The 19,384-nt window shown below is 37.4% G+C and overlaps 1 protein-coding gene across 4 annotated transcripts; it reads right to left on the bottom strand.

Moving 5' to 3' along the window:
• Positions 1-1,433: 1,433 nt before the first annotated feature.
• Positions 1,434-19,384, bottom strand: stk33 (serine/threonine kinase 33). 4 transcript variants are annotated; one of them, XM_048184195.1, is made up of 13 exons: positions 19,211-19,384; positions 11,383-11,499; positions 10,465-10,578; positions 10,249-10,353; positions 9,954-10,092; positions 8,875-8,960; positions 8,049-8,136; positions 7,683-7,758; positions 7,461-7,573; positions 7,294-7,379; positions 6,891-7,136; positions 2,694-2,789; positions 1,434-2,381 (listed from the first exon to the last, which is right to left on the bottom strand). In XM_048184195.1, the coding sequence occupies exons 2-13, from the start codon at positions 11,497-11,499 to the stop codon at positions 2,142-2,144; spliced, it is 1,506 nt and encodes a 501-aa protein (XP_048040152.1). In that variant the 5' UTR covers positions 19,211-19,384; the 3' UTR covers positions 1,434-2,141. The 4 variants fall into 4 exon arrangements, with proteins under 4 accessions (XP_048040152.1, XP_048040151.1, XP_048040154.1 ...); XM_048184194.1 differs by lacking the exon at positions 19,211-19,384 and adding an exon at positions 18,995-19,148; XM_048184197.1 differs by lacking the exon at positions 19,211-19,384 and adding an exon at positions 18,995-19,148 and having other exon boundaries at positions 1,434-2,391.

The raw sequence follows: 19,384 nt of genomic DNA on the forward strand, positions 1-19,384 counted from the left end.
AACTCAATTACAGCTCACACACACTTCCATGTTGACCTTTAGTACAACGGTTAGAGGAACAATAAATACATAAACAATAAGTTAATGTTGTTGAAAAGTTTGGGGCTAGTAAGATTGTTGTTGTTGTTAGTTTTTTATCATGGTTTCCACAAAAAAATATTAAGCAGCACAACTGTTTTCAACATTAATAATAGGAAATGTTTCTTGAGCAGCAAATCAGCATATTGGAATGATTTCTGAAGGATCATGTGACACTGAAGACTGGATAATGATGCTGAAAATTCAGCTTTGCCATCACAGGAATAAATTACATTTTAAAATATACTAAAATAGTAAAGAGTTACATTGAATTGTAATAATGTTTCACAATATTACTGTATTTTTGATTAAATAAATGCAGCCTTGGTGAGCATAAGGGAAAAAAAGACATTAAAAATCTTACCAACCCCAATATTTTGAATGGTATATTATATGGACATTTTTCCCAAAAGAAATAAAAAAAGCAGGATTAGAATTGCAATTCCATAGACACAAACGTGTCCAAATTAGTTATATATTTTTTAATATTATATTTCAAGACCTAAAAAAATGATCTTCATATCAACTACTGAATTTGTTATATTGAATATCTCGCACCTGATGGTGCATTGATATACACAGCTGTCATAGCAGATCATTATTTTTGATTCATAGCAACTTCCTGTTACATTTTCTACTACAAGGATGGCACTTATTGAATGTGCTTAATAAAAAAATATATATATTTTAATACAAAATAAACATATTGATGCATAAATTATGTACTGACCTTACAAAAGCAACAACGCACTCAAGGCCTCATTCTTAACAAGGCGCTTTATTCATGATAAAGCAAGCCTTTCATACCTTTTGCACCTCGATTAATGCAGTCCATCACATCTTCTTTTACTATAAAAGGACAAATTGAAAACATCACATATGAGTGCAAAGTAATAATGCATTTAAAAGGGTTATATGAATGAGAACTTCAATCTTCTCCCAGGAATTCCCACGAACACAAACGCACACTCGCACACATCCACATGCAAATAGGAGGATTGTAATACAGTCTGTGTGAGTTCTGCTTGACTATTTTAATATTGTATCCATCTTGGGGATTATTCTCTTTTCAGCAGAGAGACCAGTGCTGGAGTGCTGCAGTACTCTCAGTATACCCTGCTGCTCTCAACAAGATTAGAGACCCTGCACTTTGACTCCCAATCCTGCTCTCTTCATGGTGTCTAACCACTTGGCGCCCCACCGCTCACAGTCATAGCATACGGCTAACATTAAAGTCCCCTCGCCCCCTGACTTATTTATTTGTGATGCAAGCGTTCTGCACATCTAATACCAGTAAGGAAAATTCATATTGTGTACATGAGTCACTGAAAATGAGGATAAAAAAGCAACAAAAGTTACTGTTGGATGGTTTCATTTTAATGGATAACAAAAAAGAACTATTCATATACAACAGCTACCTGATGTGATTTGGCAAATGGTGAGCGGTGTTATCAACACAACATCAGAGGAAACAACAGATCTTCATAAAATGAATAGACAGAATACCTGAAGTCCATCAGGATAGCTGTTACATGTACTGTTGTGGCATTTGCTTTAGTTTGAAAGTGGTAAATACCATGTTCCTTTTGAATATTGCATAAAATTACCGTTATTGCCTAATTACCATTGCAAAACATAGAGCTAAAGCTATTAAACCCTGTTATATTCTTCACAGTTCTGAACTTCCTTTATTCTCTATAGAGAATTCATTCCCTAATAGCATTTCAATGTGCTTCAAAATGACTTATGCGCCTTGCCATGAACAGGCAAATCGATCTCGTGCCATGCAGGGCTCTTCCAGTGATGAGTTCATCTGTTCCAGGTCCATAAAAATAAAGCAGCAACCAACCCCCCGAAAAACCTAGCAGCTCATCCTCAAAAGAAAAGGCCTCTGTCTAACTCATACAAAGGGCAAAATAACTATTAAAATACATCCTACTAAGAAGACTAAAAATGCATTCACATTGGAGGAAGTAGTTTTACTTTTGATTCACTGGTTTGGCTTAAAGAGTCATTTGTGTATCCGGCGGGCCCTCTACGCCACAGTGACCCCCAGGACTTCCTCATCTTTGGCACTGGATGAATCCGCGAGGTCTAGCTGCGTTTTTTAGCCCGGAAGCCAAAAGCCGGATTGGTGGAACGGTGGATAGAAGAGGTGGAGGGACGTGGGGACAAGCTTTCGCGCTTGCTTGAGTTGGATGCTGCAGCGGCTGCTTCTGCCGATGATGTTTTGAGACAGGATCCCGAGATGGAGGAGGCCTTGCTGTAGCTTTTTGTGCTTGGCTGAGCAGGGGGTTTGTTACCTGTGTGGGACTGCCGAGATAAGACACTCTCATTCATCTCACAAAAGCGCAACAAACCACACTACCGGACAGTGCTGCATGCTGTATGACAGCTGATGGAGAAGGGTTATCTTGGCACCATCTAGTGGCCGTTTAGAGAACAGACAGTTTGTTTGTTTTTAATAAAATGCGACCATGGAGGTTAGCCATGAAATAGCCAGGATTTCTGTCACATACTTTTTAAAAGACAAAATATCTCTCTTTGACTGAGCACAAATATTTTAAAAAATCAACTGCAAAGCAATTGGAAGCTCAGTGAAGTGAATGACTGACCTGTGCAGTGGATGTATTGGTGCTGCAGGCCTTTGCACCAGACGCACTCTTCTTAACACCATTAGAGGATGAGGCTGATAGTTTTTTCTTCAGAGGCTATAGAAATTAAATGTATAACACATGAAAAACCACAAGAGTTTGAGAGAACCTCAAAGCCTTTTAAGAAAGTCGGTCCACGACACGTGGCAGCCATATTAGTATTTCTGATAATGCAAGTGCATCTCAAATTTACCTAAAAAGGGATAGACCAAACTCTACAAAACTGTTTGCAAAGTTTAAAAGTATAGATAAATAATAAAATAACATAAAATAATGAAAACACGAAAAAAAATGACACCGTAAGCTTTGTTTCTTTGGCTCAAATCAGGCTAAAAAAAAATGTATTTTAGCAATACAAGAAGCTGTGTTCTATTGTGAATACTGTCACAGCTAAAGGCCTCTTTTGTAAGTCGCTTTGGATAAAAACATCTGCTAAATGCATATACAGGGAGTGCAGAATTATTAGGCAAGTTGATTTTCTGATCATATTTTTTTCCCAAGCACATTTTACCAATTCCAATCCACATCAATCTTAATAACTACTATTAATATTGTTTTTAATCATTTATAAGTGATATATAATTGTTCATGAAGGCTGGAAATGAAAAATGCCTTATATTCAGGTGTGCAGAATTATTAGGCAGGTTTTCTTTTACAGGCAAAATGAGCCAAAAAAGAGATTTAACTCAGACTGAAAAGTCAAAAATTATTAAATACTCATGAGAAGGACGCAATACTAATGCAATACTATAAATTGCAAAGTTAAAGCATGACCAAGGGACAGCAAAATGCTCATTGGGTCAGCGGGGTCAGACAACAACAGGTGGAAAAGAAAAGACACATGTTAACTGCAAAATAATTAAGAATTATGTGTGAAACCATCAGGAACCCTTTAGTCTCCAGCGCCACCATTTTCCAGAACTGCAACCTACCTGGAGTCTCCAGAAGTGCAAGGTCTCAGGATCTCAGAGACTTAGGTTAGCTAAAGAATCCTAAAAAATGACCTGCACTTGATAAGAATCACAAGCTGAAGTGTTATAAAATACATGAAGACTGGGTTTTAATAGGGCTTATAGACAGACAGCTTGAGAGTGACTCCTGAAGGACCAGCACCACATCCTCTTGTACCACTGTTTGAAGAATTTATCTTCCAGAATCTGGCAGTAAGTTTTGGAAGATCATTTTTAGTCCATCTCTGCAAGACAGACATTTCAGGATAAGAGATGGACTAAAAGTGAACTCAAACACCTTACTGCCAGATTCTGGATAAATTCTTCAAACAGTGGTACAAGAGGATGTGGTGCTGGTCCATCAGGAGTCATTCTCAATCTGTCTGTTTATAAGGCCTATTAAAACCCAGTCTTCATGTATTTTATAACACTTCAGCTTGTGATTCTTATCAAGTGCAGGTCATTTTTTAGGATTCTTTAGCTAACCTAAGTCTCTGAGATCCTGACACCTTGCACTTCTGGAGACTCCAGGTAGGTTGCAGCTCTGGAAAATGGTGGCGCTGGAGACTAAAGGGTTCCTGATGGTTTCACACTTAATTCTTAATTATTTTGCAGTTAACATGTGTCTTTTCTTTTCCACCTGTTTTTGTCTGACCCCGCTGACCCAATGAGCATTTTGCTGTCCCTTGGTCATGCTTTAACTTTGCAATTTCTAGTATTGCATTAGTATTGCGTCCTTCTCATGAGTATTTAATAATTTTTGACTTTTCAGTCTGAGTTAAATCTCTTTTTTGGCTCATTTTGCCTGTAAAAGAAAACTTGCCTAATAATTCTGCACACCTGAATATAAGGCATTTTTCATTTCCAGCCTTCATGAACAATTATATATCACTTATAAATGATTAAAAACAATATTAATAGTAGTTATTAAGATTGATGTGGATTGGAATTGGTAAAATGTGCTTGGGAAAAAAATATGATCAGAAAATCAACTTGCCTAATAATTCTGCACTCCCTGTATTTATATGCAAGGATACAAATATTAATTTAAAAAAAAGTTAATTAAGTGGCACCCTAGATAACTACCCTAGATAAGCTGCAGTGATATACACAGTATTATTTGCATCACAGTCTTATATCTCTATGATTGCTGTGATGAGGGATTGAGATTATCCCAGATTGCAAATTTGGCCTGACTGGTGTTTTGTACGGAAGAGGATTAGGACCAAGCAATAATAAAAAATGAAACCATCTCGAGATTAAAGTTGTTAAATTTCGAGAAAAAAGTCGAAATAAAATGTTGAGAATAAACTCGTTAAATTACGAGAAAAAACTTGTTAAATTTCGAGAAAAAGGTCGAGATAAAATGTTGAGAATAAACTCATTAAATTACGAGAAAAAACTCGTTAAATTTCAAGAAAAAAGTCGAGATAAAATGTTGAGAATAAACATTAAATTACGAGAAAAAAACTTGTTAAATTTCGAGAAAAAGGTCGAGATAAAATGTTGAGAATAAACTCATTAAATTACGAGAAAAAAACTTGTTAAATTTAGAGAAAAAGGTCGAGATAAAATGTTGAGAATAAAGTCATTAAATTACAAGAAAAAAGTCGTTAAATTATGAGAACAAATTCGTTAAATTATGAGGAAAATGTTGTTAAATTTCGAGAAAAAAGTCGAGATAAAATGTTGAGAATAAACCCATTAAATTATGAGAAAAAAGTTGTTAAATTACAAGAACAAATTCGCTAAATTACGAATTTGTTCTCATAATTTAACAACTTTTTTTCTCGAAATTTAATGACTTTTTTTCTCATAATTTAATGAATTTGTTCTCATAATCGATGACTTTTTTCTTGTAATGACTTTACGAGAAAAGACCTTAATGACTTTATTCTCAACATTTCATCTCGACTTTTTTCTCGAAAGTTTTTTTCTTGTAATTTAACGAGTTTTTTCTCGTAATTTAATGAGTTTATTCTCAACATTTTATTTCGACTTTTTTCTCGAAATTTAACAACTTTAATCTCGAGATGGTTTTATTTTTTTATTATTGCTTTGCCCTAATCCTCTTCCGTAGTTTTGTGATTAGGGTATACAAAAAAAAAAGATATCTTATTTTATGTTCATTTTTGAATGCATGAACATGCAGAAATGCTTCACTTTTGAATATGTATGAGCTATCAATTAAGTACAATACCTTGTATTACAATTAGGGCTGCCCCCTAATAGTCGACTAACTGTTAGTCGACGAGAATAGGCAACCAAAATTAGTTAGTCGACCAAAATTTACTTAGTCGCTTAGTCACAGGAAAAAAAAATCCACAGGAAATGGCGAAGTCATGCAGTCTATGACGGACAGATCATTAACAGCTGGTCTATGTGGTAAATACAGTACATCGGACAGGACATCCAAATGCTCGCCTATCATTCATCAACATGAAACATGTTCATTATCACCTGAAACATGAAACAGTAGCAACTTTACATGGCCGCTTGCTTTAACATTAACCTAAAAAATTGTGGCTATTCAAGTGTTTGTGCGGTGTGTGAAAGCTGAAGAGTAGCGCGCTTACTGCACGACAGCTAACATGAAGACGACGGTGCGATCACTTGCACTTTAAATACTCCATAATTTTTTGGTCATACAGATAAGAGTAATACATCTTTTGAATCTGTAAAGAGTCTACTTGTATTTGCGTGCGCTCAAAATAACAAAACGTTGTGCTTTTATAAAATAATGAAAGCAAACAAGGTATGATTTCTGCCATCTCTCTCTCTGAACTTTTTTAAATTAACCAATTCAAATGGAAACCAAATATTCTCAGGTTATGTAATCCGTATGAAACGTGCATATAGGCGCGTCCGCTACTGCGGAGATGACGAATCAGCATCGTCGACTTCATCACTGCAGCCGAAAATACAGAAAACAACAGTTTATCAATTATTAAAAGTCTTCTTGCTGTTTTTCCCCCCGACACATTCATAATCATTACTTCTGCCGGTGCGCTGTGGCAAGCTTTATGCGTTAGCTTGAACGCTGAACGGGCTATGTAGGCATTAAAGGCTCATTATTATGATTTATGTGGTTTATTAATAAACATGCGATTAGTCGACTAATCGCTTACAATGAACAACTACTAGTCGACCAGAAAAGTCTTTAGTCGAGGGCAGCCCTAATTATAATATCTGTACACTGGTTTATTACCTTCTTGTTTGGGGTGGAGGGTTTGCTGCTACTGCTGCTGTCTGTGATGTCATCAAGAGGTGCTGGGGTTACTGAGAGTTCTTCAGAAGTACTCTGCCCTGACCCTTTATCCTGAGAGGAAGTGAGAGAGAAGCTGTGCAGTGCCTCGTTCATCTCCACACTCTCTTCGTCCTTTGGAGCATTCCGGAGCGCATCACGCATCATCACTAAGACGTTTGTTTGTGTAACAGTGGTTGAGGTGTCCCCCTTTAAACAAAGATTTCCTTTCTTTCAAGTCTTTCTTTCTGACAGGTTCGGCAGTGAATCATCCATCAAACTGAAGAGTGCTAATTAGCTGATTTCTGAATCTATAATATTCATGACCTCATTTGAACAGGAGAAAAGAGTAATTGAGTTCTCTTACCGAAATCCAAGGGTTATCTAGCAGCTCATTGGCTGTGATGCGGTGAGCTGGGTCAACTTTTAACAAACACCGTATTACATTTTTGGCTGTAAGAACATAAAACAGTTACCACACTGGCTGAACTGCAATCATAATGGAACGGTGTGGATATCAGAGGCAGTTCTAACCTGCATCACTAATGGTGTGCCACACAGGGCCAGGGAAAGTGAGCTCTCCTTTCATAATCATCTCAGAAAGCCTTTCCTTAGAGCTGTATATGAATGGAGGCTCTCCACACAACCTGAAACAAGAGTCACAAACATACACACATAGTGCAAGTCAGAGCGCCTGAGTGCATGTGAGTCTGTGCATGTGCAAGAGAAGGGAAACAACAGGAGAGATCTTCTTACAGCATGTACATGATGACGCCGATGCTCCACAAGTCACACTGTTGGCTGTATTCGTGACCATTAATCACCTCAGGTGCTGAAAGGGCAAGTCCATGTGTCAATAATGAAAGATGTTTGAGGTCTGGTGTAATGTGTGATATTTGATGCGTGATGTCGTTGACAGCTTTCAGCCTCTACGCCTTCTCGAATGTTATCAGCTTCACATCACTTACAGTAAATTAGGTCATCTCCACTTTATTGCTCATTTTAATCAGCCCTTCATTCAATTTATTAATACCCCACCCCCCCCACACACACACCATTGTAATCCATCAAATCACAAGTAAATGGAACAAGATAATGTATGCGTTTGAGTATGTGAATTACCCATGTACATAGGTGTCCCACAAGTGGCCTGCAGCATGTTTTCACTGCCCACACCGCCCTTCTGCACAGAGAGTCCGAAATCTGTGACCTGAGACCAGAGAAGACAGGACAATCTTAGCCATCCAAAAATTAAACGTTTCCTTCTTTCCTTGATACTTTTCATCATTAGATTCTGATCTAGTGGAATACTGAAAGTAATGAACTGCAGACGTGCTGCAACTGATCACCATATCTCCCTCGCATTCACTTCTAGATCTCAATTAAAATATTTACGGCCCAAACAGACTTCCATAGAGCAGCCGGTACACACACTCACACAGACTATGTGCTGCTGCTGAGCCATATGAATAATATATATGAGGAGTGTATATCATTTCATTGGTGCGTCAGGGGCGGGCAGGATTAATATCAAGGAGAGATGACCACCTTCTGCCAGATAAAAGCTTTTAATACAGTGCCAGGACAGCGCTGTCTTTGGGCCCCCGTTCTACTCTGATTTATAACACAGCGCTGCCCTGATTCAACCCCCCGCTCCAGGTAGCGGCTTCAGACGGCTCCCGTCAATGCTCTATTCTGCTCCACGCTGTGCCCCGGCTGGTAATTTGTCTCAGAAAAGCCACTTGTGATTCATTTTCTTTGAGAATGTGATATGAAAGCAGTTAGGCAGGAGGTCTGGTGTAATGAGACAGTATTTAAAAAGCAGTTAAAAGGTTTGGGCAAGGAGGATGGTGGGAGAACCAAACAACAGACGAGAATGTCCAGATGTCCCGCCGCGTTTGAATGCCATACCACATGCCTGCGCAGAAGTTTTTACCGTCTCGCTCACCTTGATATTGACCATATCGTTATCGTTGCCGTGGTGACAACTCTTCACAAGAATGTTTTCCAGTTTGAGGTCACGATGAACAATGTCTGAGAGAGAGAGAAACGGGAAACAGAGCAAGAGAGAAATGGGTTTGTATTATTCATAAAGATGAGTGCATGGCAAAAATGCAACACACTGGAATGGTAACGTTTTTAAAAATGCTTTAATGACCAATTCAAATGAAATGTTTTGCTCTGTTCACTTTTAAATTGCAATTCATTCTGTCACACAGTGTAGTTCCCGTGTGAACCCAGCATACAGGGCCCACCTCTTATTACCACTTTCATCCACATCATGATTCTTCATTACTGCTTCACACATTAACTGTACGTATTTAAATAGGAATGTGAAAATAATCAAATTATAATCAGCATGTGAGGCTAATATACTGCAATCTCATAAAACACTCCGGTACTATATACACATTGCAAGTGGCATCATTAGCTCCTCTAGACGTGAGACACACCAGCACTCGGGGACTGTTGAAAAACACACCTATTAATCAGTATTCCTCCCCTGCTCGTTGTTAATGACTCATTAGCCCCATGTAATGGTGTCTCATTGCCAAGCAACGTCCTAAATTACCTCTAACTGCAGATTTCACAAGAAGGAGAGAGAAAGAGAAAAAAACGCCAAGTATCTTCAAATAAACCCCTCAGACTCAATTAAAATGGGCTGATATTTTGTCTGACAGTTGTTCATTATTATCTCATTATTAAAACAAGCCTGATTCTCCATAATGACAGAGGAACTTAATGTGGATGCAATCATCAGAGTGATTATCGAATATGGGGGGAACAAAGGAATCCAGGCCATTGCATAGGACTTAACAAAGACGTGAACAAATTTCCGAACTTTAGGGTTTTCGTTTCCATTTAACGCATTTCTCTAAAGGTAATGCCACTGAAATAAATCAATCAAATTTGAATGATGTGTTTTCAGGTATAAGGAGGCATCAACATTTCCTCAGAAAACAGGCTCATGAGAAGAAATCTGCTGACGAATGTCAGGGGGAGTGTGCTGGGTTTTGTGAGCATCACCTTTTTTGTGCAGATATACAATAGCTTCAGATAAGCTTTTGATGATGTGTCTGGTCTCCTCCTCAGAAAAGTGCTTGTTCTTCTGCAGGAGATCCTTTAGATCGCCTCCTTCACAAAGTTCAGTCACAAGGTACATCCTCTGAAGAACAGCACACAAACATATGTGTATATTTCTAGTTTCTGTCAAACACAATCCAGTTGCATACACAGCAGTATGATGTGGTTCACAATAGCACAGCTGAGCGAACTTTAAAGGAAAGAGAACAGAATAGATGTTTCATGGTTTCGCTCTCACCTTTGGTGTCTCAAAGACTTCCTCCAGATGTATAATATGTTCATGTTTCACTTTTTTCATGATGCTGACTTCTCTTTCCAGATGTTTCACGCCGGAACTGCCTGCCTGCATGGATGCAGAGCATTTGTGACACTTAACACATCCTTGACAACCATGTGAGCGGCTTTCCATCCATCACCTCTGTCAACAGGTGAAACATGATGACCAAACACTTACCTTCTCTTTGTTCACCTTCTTAATTGCCCATTTCCTCTGCGTCTCAATGTGAGTGGCTTCACAAACGACGCCAAAGTTGCCTTGACCTAATTTCCTCCCAAAGGAATAGATTTTCTGGGCATCCAAATAAAGAGGGCCGCATTAGGTGAAGCATTACAAACACACTCCTTCTCCTATAGTGACTGTAAACAACGCTCCAGCTCTGACTAATGGGGACAGAATGAGGGTGGGTTTGTTTTTCAGCTTCTCTATACTCCATTAAGTTGAGACCTGAATCCTTAAAGTGGAACTTAATTTTCAAGTTTGCTAGTCTCTGGAGTTTGGGAGAATATAGTATTTCTAATCAAGTTACAAATGATTAAGTTGCTGCCGCAGTTCATTCAATCTCAGGTCTAATTAACTTGATCATTATCTCTGCGCATGCAAGGCTGAGCACTGGCTGCTGCGGATTTGGCAAAGACAGCAGTTGGAAACCTCCTGAGAGGGCGAGGGCAATCAACAGCATAAAGGTGTAATTTCCCTCCAGGCCTGATGAGGGCGCTACCATATTGGAGGGCGGTCAGACCATGGTGAACAATGCCATGGCTCTGGAGAATGACAGGAGTGGCCTTTTGCCACTGATTTGAAGTCATAAATTTCTGATGACTTCCACACAGCAAGAACAAATATTTATTTGGGATTGTGTGTGTACAATTAAGCATGCACTCCACCTAGATCACATGTGTCAAAGCTCCTGGAGGGCCACTGTCTTGCAGAGTGTAGCTCCAAAAACATCTGCTTGGAAGATTCTAGTAATCCTGAAGACCTTGATTAGCTGGTTCATGTGTGTTTAATTAGGGTGGAAGCTACAATCTGCAGGACAGTGGCCTTACAGGAACTGAGTTTGACACCCCTGATCTAGATCAATAAGGGCTCTACCTGTATGTTGGATTCATCCTCAATTCGAGTGTGGGGCACCTCCTTCTCTGCACTGTTTGCACGAGTCCACTGAGAAGCCATTTTCTTTTCAGCTCCAGACACATTTGTATGTGTCATCTAAAAGATGAATCAATTTTTAACAATTCGCATACAGAGCAACAACATAATCACAAACATGGAAATTCCCACAAAAAGAGCTCTCATTCACTAACATGTGCATGCACCCATTTTTGTGAATATTAATAATTCATAAAAAAAATGTATTCTAAAATTTAGAAAAAAAGCATACACAAACAAAAATCACTACCTGTGGCCTTAGAAACATGGAATGTTTAAGCCAAAAATGTATTAAAAATTTGGTAAGAAAAAAAATTGGTAAGAACAGCAGGACAAAACCCTGAATGGATGGCCAGCTGCCTCACACATGAAAAATATATCTATAGAAAGCGAAATGTCTGCTTTTAAGTGAACTAATTCGAATGGGAAACAAATATTCTCAGGTTATATAATCCATATGAAATGTGCATTTAGGTGTGTCCACTACTGCAGAGATGACAAGTCAGCATTATCGACTCGAAAATACAACAGTTTATCAATTAATTAAAGCAATCTCCTTTCTGTTTTACATGATAGGCTATTATCATTATAATTATTATTATATTATTTATTAATGTATTATTATTATTAATTATTATTAATATTAATAATAAAGTTAAATACTAAGTCACCCTAAGTTTTAAAAAGTCACCTAAGTCATAAAAACCTAAAAAACTTAAAAAAAAACTAAAAAAAGAGTGAAAAATGTCTCTACAGTAGAGCTTGTACTAAAAGCCCTTATATGGAGACGGCTTGGGCGTGTATTATGCTAATTCAGGCAAACGCTTCCTATAGTAGAATAATCCAGATTCATTTACATTTGAACAAGGGTAATTTATGAGTGTTCGCACCTGAGAAACTTTTCTGTGCGTGTATGTATACTTGTATGTAATTATTGGTGAACAAGGCCAAAAGCTTGTATATTAAACAATGAACTGTAAAGTTCTAAATAAGATGTCTCTTTAAATATTCATTCAGGAGTAAGTGTCTGTCATCACATACATGCAATCCAGAGTCTAACATCTCAGCTGTAACCCCTTATTAGCTAGGCTTCACCTGTCGCTCTCCAAATTCACTTCTCACTTTAAAAGAAAGTGTCTAAAGTCTCCACACTAACATTAAGCACAATTTACTCAGCTTAAAAACGTTCTCCAGGGCCAAATTAAATGTAAAGCAATTATGGTGTGATGAGTGGGAGCGGCGAAGTGGATCCGCCACACAGACAAAGATTAAATATTAATGAGGAAGCAGTGTCTTTAACCTCTCCTCTCTCAGCGGCATTATCAAGTCCCACTGACAGGTCCTCTCATAACAGCACTGTCTCTCCTATTACTGACCATCTATCTGCTAAACAAAATGGTTGTGACATATTCTGGACACTCCTATCAGCTCAATTAGAGTTATGTGATAAGAGTAGTAAAGGTCAAAGTGTAGCACACTGAGCTTCCCCCTGAACAGGCCTAAGAAATGAGGAAAAACGATCAGGACATAGAGACATCTCAGAAGCTGTCACGTCTTGCAGCGCTGGGCTTCTGCAAATGCAAGAGGATGTGTAAAAGAGTTGTTTCTGAGGTGGACAGCAAAATGTTGCTGAACCCGTCCTTTGTTAGTAGAGAGGAATTGTGAACTCCTCTTCAAAAAAGCTCTTAAACTTCAAAAACTGAGTGGCACTGATGAAAAGGTACATCAGCATGTCACTCGGGTAAAACAACAGCTGAACTTAACAACAGCATTTTTTTCAGAGTGAGCCAAAACCAAAATTGAGCCATAAATGACATAAAAGCCCCATTTCAAAAGCCCTAAGATCAGAGGGCTGAACAGTATGTTGAAAGCACTCTCTTTATGCTTAGTGCTGAATATTGATTAACATTACAGTTTTTCTTGTGCTGTCGAAAGGATATGTCCTATTGAGGTCTGAGGTCTTGCTGAGAACAAATTAGAATAAAATTAACACTGCAATTTAGACCCGCATACATAAGTTTTACTATTATTTTTTAATAGGATTTTGCATGCATTTCCTTACCAGGCCATGTTTCGAATCTTTAAGCTACGCTTACAGAATTCCATCTTTGCAGCTACAGAAGCAAAACATCTTTATATAAGCACAAATTTTCAGTGAGCACAAAAGGAAGCACACATGTACCCAAGCAAACAAAAAATAAGCAAGAGAGTAATAATAAGCCTCACAGACTCAGAGTCATTCTAAGAGAGACATATTCTAGCTGTCTCACAGAATACACATCAGCTAAGAAGCAATCCACAGACCTCCCAGATTTCTGGAAGCACTCAAAGGAAAGTAATTATGGCAGATAGAATGTCTGCAATTGATCCTCTTGCATTTTTCATTTCTTGGCCATAACAGTAAAAACCCCATTAGTGCTTGTTTACTGATTGTTTATGAACTAAAATGTGCATTATTTCTCCTGACTGTGGGAGGTGCTGTCTCTTGACTTGAGCCCAAATTAAATGTGACTCCGGTATGATGTCTGAACACACAAAGATAATACAGGGCCTGGATAGAGTTCTCGCCTTCTCTCTACCATATACAAATTTCTTCCTACTTCCCCTCATGCTGTCTCTCTCTCTCCTTCTTATTTCAGTTCTTCACTTCTAATTTCTGAACTCTGATTTTTTTTTTTTTTTTGTAAATTAATTATTTCTATAGTTCTATTACAAAAAAACTATCCGGACAAAAAGTGAAGCCGTTTAACATGAAAATGTGTTTTGTTTGAAACATTTTGAATGTTTTTAATTAACAAAAAAAGATGAAACACCTTAAATATTTCTTAATAAATTGCCTGTTTTTCCATAATAGAATGTCATTCATATATGTCAAAATAAGGTTTTTTTATTTTTAATTCACACCTTTATTTACATAATTACATTTTTTTGAAAAAAGTGTAACATTTGTTCTAATATATCAAAGCAAATACGAGAGCAATACGACAATGTACTGCATAACATGAATGATTTCAATTATTTATCAATAAATACTTGACCAAGAAGATTATTTGCAGAGGCCAAGCATTTGTAATATGTTAATAAAGCATTCATGAAACATTATTGAGATATTTAAGATATGCTAGAAGGATGTCATATTTGTGTTGGCTGTAATTTGAAGGTCATTGATTGTTGGTTTGAAATACATTTGAGATACACAAAGCAAACTGTTATCAAATCTTGCATGATGCAGTGGTCTCCTGATCTACTCTTACTAAGGATTTTACTCTTCTCATCTGCAGCTTAATTATTCATTGACAGGTGCCTTTGATGAAAAATGATATACGTCACAGTCTTAATGAGGCTTGGAATTGCATTACCAAATGATATAGTGCCTTGCTTGTCTAGGCTGCTTACACTATTGGAGTCATTTAACCTCATAATCATAATTTACCTGAGTGCTTCACCTCACCATACTACATAATGTTTTCCTGTTTAACATGAAGTGTAGGTTTGTAATGGACTGCCAATTGATATAGTCCAACCACTCATGAAAATAAAAGAGGACATGTCTGTAAACCTATCAATGACTTCTTGCATATAAATATGCCTTGTATTTAAAATCTAAATCTAGGTGTCATGACTATTATGTGTTGGAGGAGGTTTGGACTGGAGGTATCAAATTATACCCCACTCTAAACTAAGATATAAATGGGTGGTTAAGAAGTCCAGAGTCAAGGCAAATTCATTCAACTGCAGGCAAAATAAAATTATGTGTGCTTAGATAACTAGAAGTTATGTTTTAATTTAAAAAACATGATAGGAGGCGTGAGGGAAAAGTCCCCTGCTTCCTAGTATCACCACAGCAAACATACATTCAACATACTGTACAACATACACAAGTGAAACTTCTGAATATGTGTAAATCTATCTGGGTACTGGACTTTTAATAGGCAGAACCCAGGTGGTCAAGATGGGAAACATCACCTCATCCATAAAAATAATTAAGATCAGCACTCCACAGGGCTTTTGCCTCAGTCCTAATTATACTCGTTATTCAACCATTCACTGCATCTCTACACAGAAGAGCAGCATCATCAAATTTCCTGACGACAACACCATTATTGGGTTAATCAGTGATAATGACGAGTACACATACAGGGACCCTCTTCAGGAGAGGATGGTGTTACAGCAACAATTTAGCTTTAAATGCCAGTGAAACAAAAGCAAACTTGAAGAAAACGGACAACGCACAGCCCGATCTGCATTAATGACTCACCTGTTGCAATCATTAACAATTCTTCCTACTGCAAATATCTGAGGAGCTCAGCTAGACACCAATATTCCACATTAGAAAGGACACATCAATCGGTCCCTTTGATGCAGTGCTCAAGGAAGTAAGCAAGCACACCCTTGTGAGCTTGTACCATGGCATTCTGCTGATGGTTAGCATGCATAACTGTCTTGTATGCAAAAACAAATATTTAGTACTACATTGGTACCAAATGGTAGTCAGAATGACTACAAAGGTCCAAAATAATATTTCAAAAGGCCTTTAGGAGGTTTTCAATTGTCTAGGGTTCACCTCGAGACATATTGCTTGATATATCGCTTATAACATGCATATGGGAAAGCAACATTCACCAACCATATTCCCAAACTTGTAATGAGACACACTCAAACCAGTTGTTGCCTACAAATGAGAAGCTTTAATGGTTCCCTTTGGTTTTACATCTAAATAAAAGACCAATGGTTCAGAATTTGAAAATGATATTAAGACAGCCATAAATATTAGCAAAGTCTATAGCGTAACACAAGACGTATTGTTTTGAATGGCAGAAAGTGCAACGCGCAATTTGGCGGAATAAGTCCCGCCTTCTAAATAAGAGCCGATCGTGATTGGTAAAGGCATCGCGTCACTACAGCGGCCGTTAAAAGCTCCGGTTCCTATAGAAACAGTCAGATGCGCACCTCAGAAATGAAATACATTTAGGACTGCGCATGGGTATTAGCTTGATCCAGCCTGAAAAATACAGTTTTTTGTCATGATTCAAGCGTTTAGAAACAACATTTAAGAGGCAGTTGTCAGATTTCATTTGTGATTTCAAATATTAAATTTAATCGAAAGTTCGGCAAACAGCTTTGGAGAATTTGATGTTTCCCCATTCAAAGAGATAGGAACTGCACTTGCACGCCTGAGAGGCGTTTCAAAGATGGCCACAGAGTGAAATGACTTGTCTTAAAGGGACTTTGATATTAGTATTGCAATTTTACAATTACAAATATTTTTTCTTTAAATTTCTTCACTGTGAAATATTACAATAGCAATATTTCTTATTTCTTGTTTTTTATTAAGTAATAATAATTTTAACAAAAATAATAATTATTTTATAGTTACATTGATATAATATAATCACAAAATTTATATATAAATTTTGTGATTATATTATATCAATGTAACTGCAGTGTATAATCATTTTGCAAATTTACATTATATATAATGTATATATTTTTTAATGTATATAATGTATATACGTTTTTATATTGCAATTCAGCAGAAAATCTTGATTAGATTTTTTTTTTTCCAAATCGTGCAGCCCTAATCATAGGTGATAACATGTTTCAAAGAGCCCTAGCTGACATGCTCCCCTGTGTAGCTGATGACTGAAGGAAGCTGGGATGAACATCTCTGAATTAGGGGATACAAGCATATGGATACTGTGACTGACACCCATTTTAAGGCACTTAAACGAAAAATGTCTGTTCTTGGATGATGAGATACTATGTGAAAGACTAGTCAGACTGAGCAGCCTAATGTGGAAAAAAAAAAAATTAAATGTATGAACTAAGCATTGTTAGCCTATAAACTAACTCTGAACAGGAAGCAGTTTCATTGCGAGAGACCTCACCAGACAGGTTCCAGAGTATAATATGTAGATTGCTGATGCCAAGGCATAGAGTACAGTGTCTGCTTCAGACAGAAAATCCTACTTGATCTTACCATCAATATTTGACAGTGCACAGTCAGGAGAAACCTCATTCTTACAGGCCAAGTGTCATTGCCTGCTGGGGAGGAAAATCAGTGAGAGCCTCAGCAACTAAAACCACCTGAGAAAGACCTGGCTCCTCTTACAGAGCAGACTCAAGCAGTGCCTACCACTGGGCACTCAAGTTACGCCTGGTACTGTCAAACCAACATCAGCCAGAGAATAAGCCAAGAGATGCTTTAGGCTATGTGAGATTTTAGTGTAAAACCATAAGTGCTCAGTGTGAAATACTGTTTAATCTTCAGTAATTTACAATAGCAAAATTCTATGTGTACATTTATTACATAAGGAGCAGAGAGTAAGCCTAGTCAGAAATATGTTTGACCAGCTCTGTTTTGTAAAACATTGTGGTTGTGTCCAAAACCGAAGGAAGCTACCTTGCTTCTCAGCCATTCAATGACAGGCAGTATTTCGTGTAGGTACCTGTACCTTGAAACCAATTTAGGCTTCCAAAGCACAGAATCATCGGGCCAGTAATAAACCTAGCCTCTATGATAGGACTGTGTCTTAAGAACTAGATTGTAAATAACTTTTATTATTATTATACACTGTATAAGTAGTTTATGCAACCGCCCAACATTTCTAATGTTATAGAAAAAAAAATTTAGTTCTAGAAATAACCAAGCAAATATTAGTGACAACTATTTTCGTGAAACTATTTTCTATTTAGTGCTTCTTTTTTTTTAGTGGCTAAAAAAAAAACAATGGCATTTATAAATTAATTTACCTTTTTCAACTGCTCTATATCAGACATCCATTTTACTCTTTCCACCAACTGCCAACCCACACACCACACAGACTGTGGAATATCATAGGCAGCAAAGGACACAACCAGATAAAGGCATCTTAGTATACAGGATGCGATGCAAATAATGGCCTTATGCCTTCCTATCTCCATTTTTCATAAGAATGTTATCGTATACAAAAAAAAAAAAAAAACAACAAAAAAAAACACTCTTTCCTATCTCAAAAATTTGACCACATTTCTCATTGAATGATGAAATTATACTACACTGACTATTAGTTTACATCCTACTCCGAAACATAGACTTACAGCACAAAGCCTGTTTTGTAGGACAAAACGAGACCTGGCACAACCACGGCAACCAATATTCAGTAGCATAAAGCCAATAATTATTTAAATCTCGTGCAAGTAGCAATTAACTCCCTGTGACCTGTTCCAGCTAAATATAATTATCTGGCATAAAACCTGCATAATAATAGATGTTTTATTGCTCCCTTATGTTTCAAAACACCGACTATGCTTGGCTATTGAGTGGTTAGGTGACTTATATCCTGAGTGTGAGAAAATCAAGTTCTTCAGTTTAAGCAATTAATTTTATATCTTATTAACAGAACAAAGTAATTTCTTTTTTTACTTTTTTTATTTTAATGCTGTCTTCTTATTTCTCACCTGTAATAGACAGTTGTTAGCCAGGCAAAATTCCTCAGAAGTTGGTTTAGTCGTGTTGAGGTGCAAAATAGGATTAATAACATATAAGGCTTTTAATATTTAATATTCTACTTACATAATGCGACTACACAAACATCTTCGTTGTATTTTCCGCGAGAAATGGTCAAGTTAATGTTATTTAACTGCACATTATTGAGATGAATATTTCACTGTCTGCTGCGCCGTGCCACGTTGCCATGGCAACATAGAGCGCTTGGCCAACTTGCGCTTCCTCTTCAATGCAAGCTCACGCGACATTAACACAACACGCTTTTTCTAAATATACACTTACCTTACATATGAGTTGTTGTGTTTTTGAAGGGCTTTTTCTTTGTTATGTTTCTTGCAGGTCATCGAAATCCTTGGTGCAAGAGAATTTAACACTTGCGGTTGTCCAAACTTTCCTCCCTCGAGAGGGAGGGAGAACTACGGTGTGGTGCGAGGGACATCACGAGAATGAGACACC

This window comes from Megalobrama amblycephala, linkage group LG3 (assembly GCF_018812025.1).
Source record: "Megalobrama amblycephala isolate DHTTF-2021 linkage group LG3, ASM1881202v1, whole genome shotgun sequence".
Classification (NCBI taxonomy): domain Eukaryota; kingdom Metazoa; phylum Chordata; class Actinopteri; order Cypriniformes; family Xenocyprididae; genus Megalobrama; species Megalobrama amblycephala.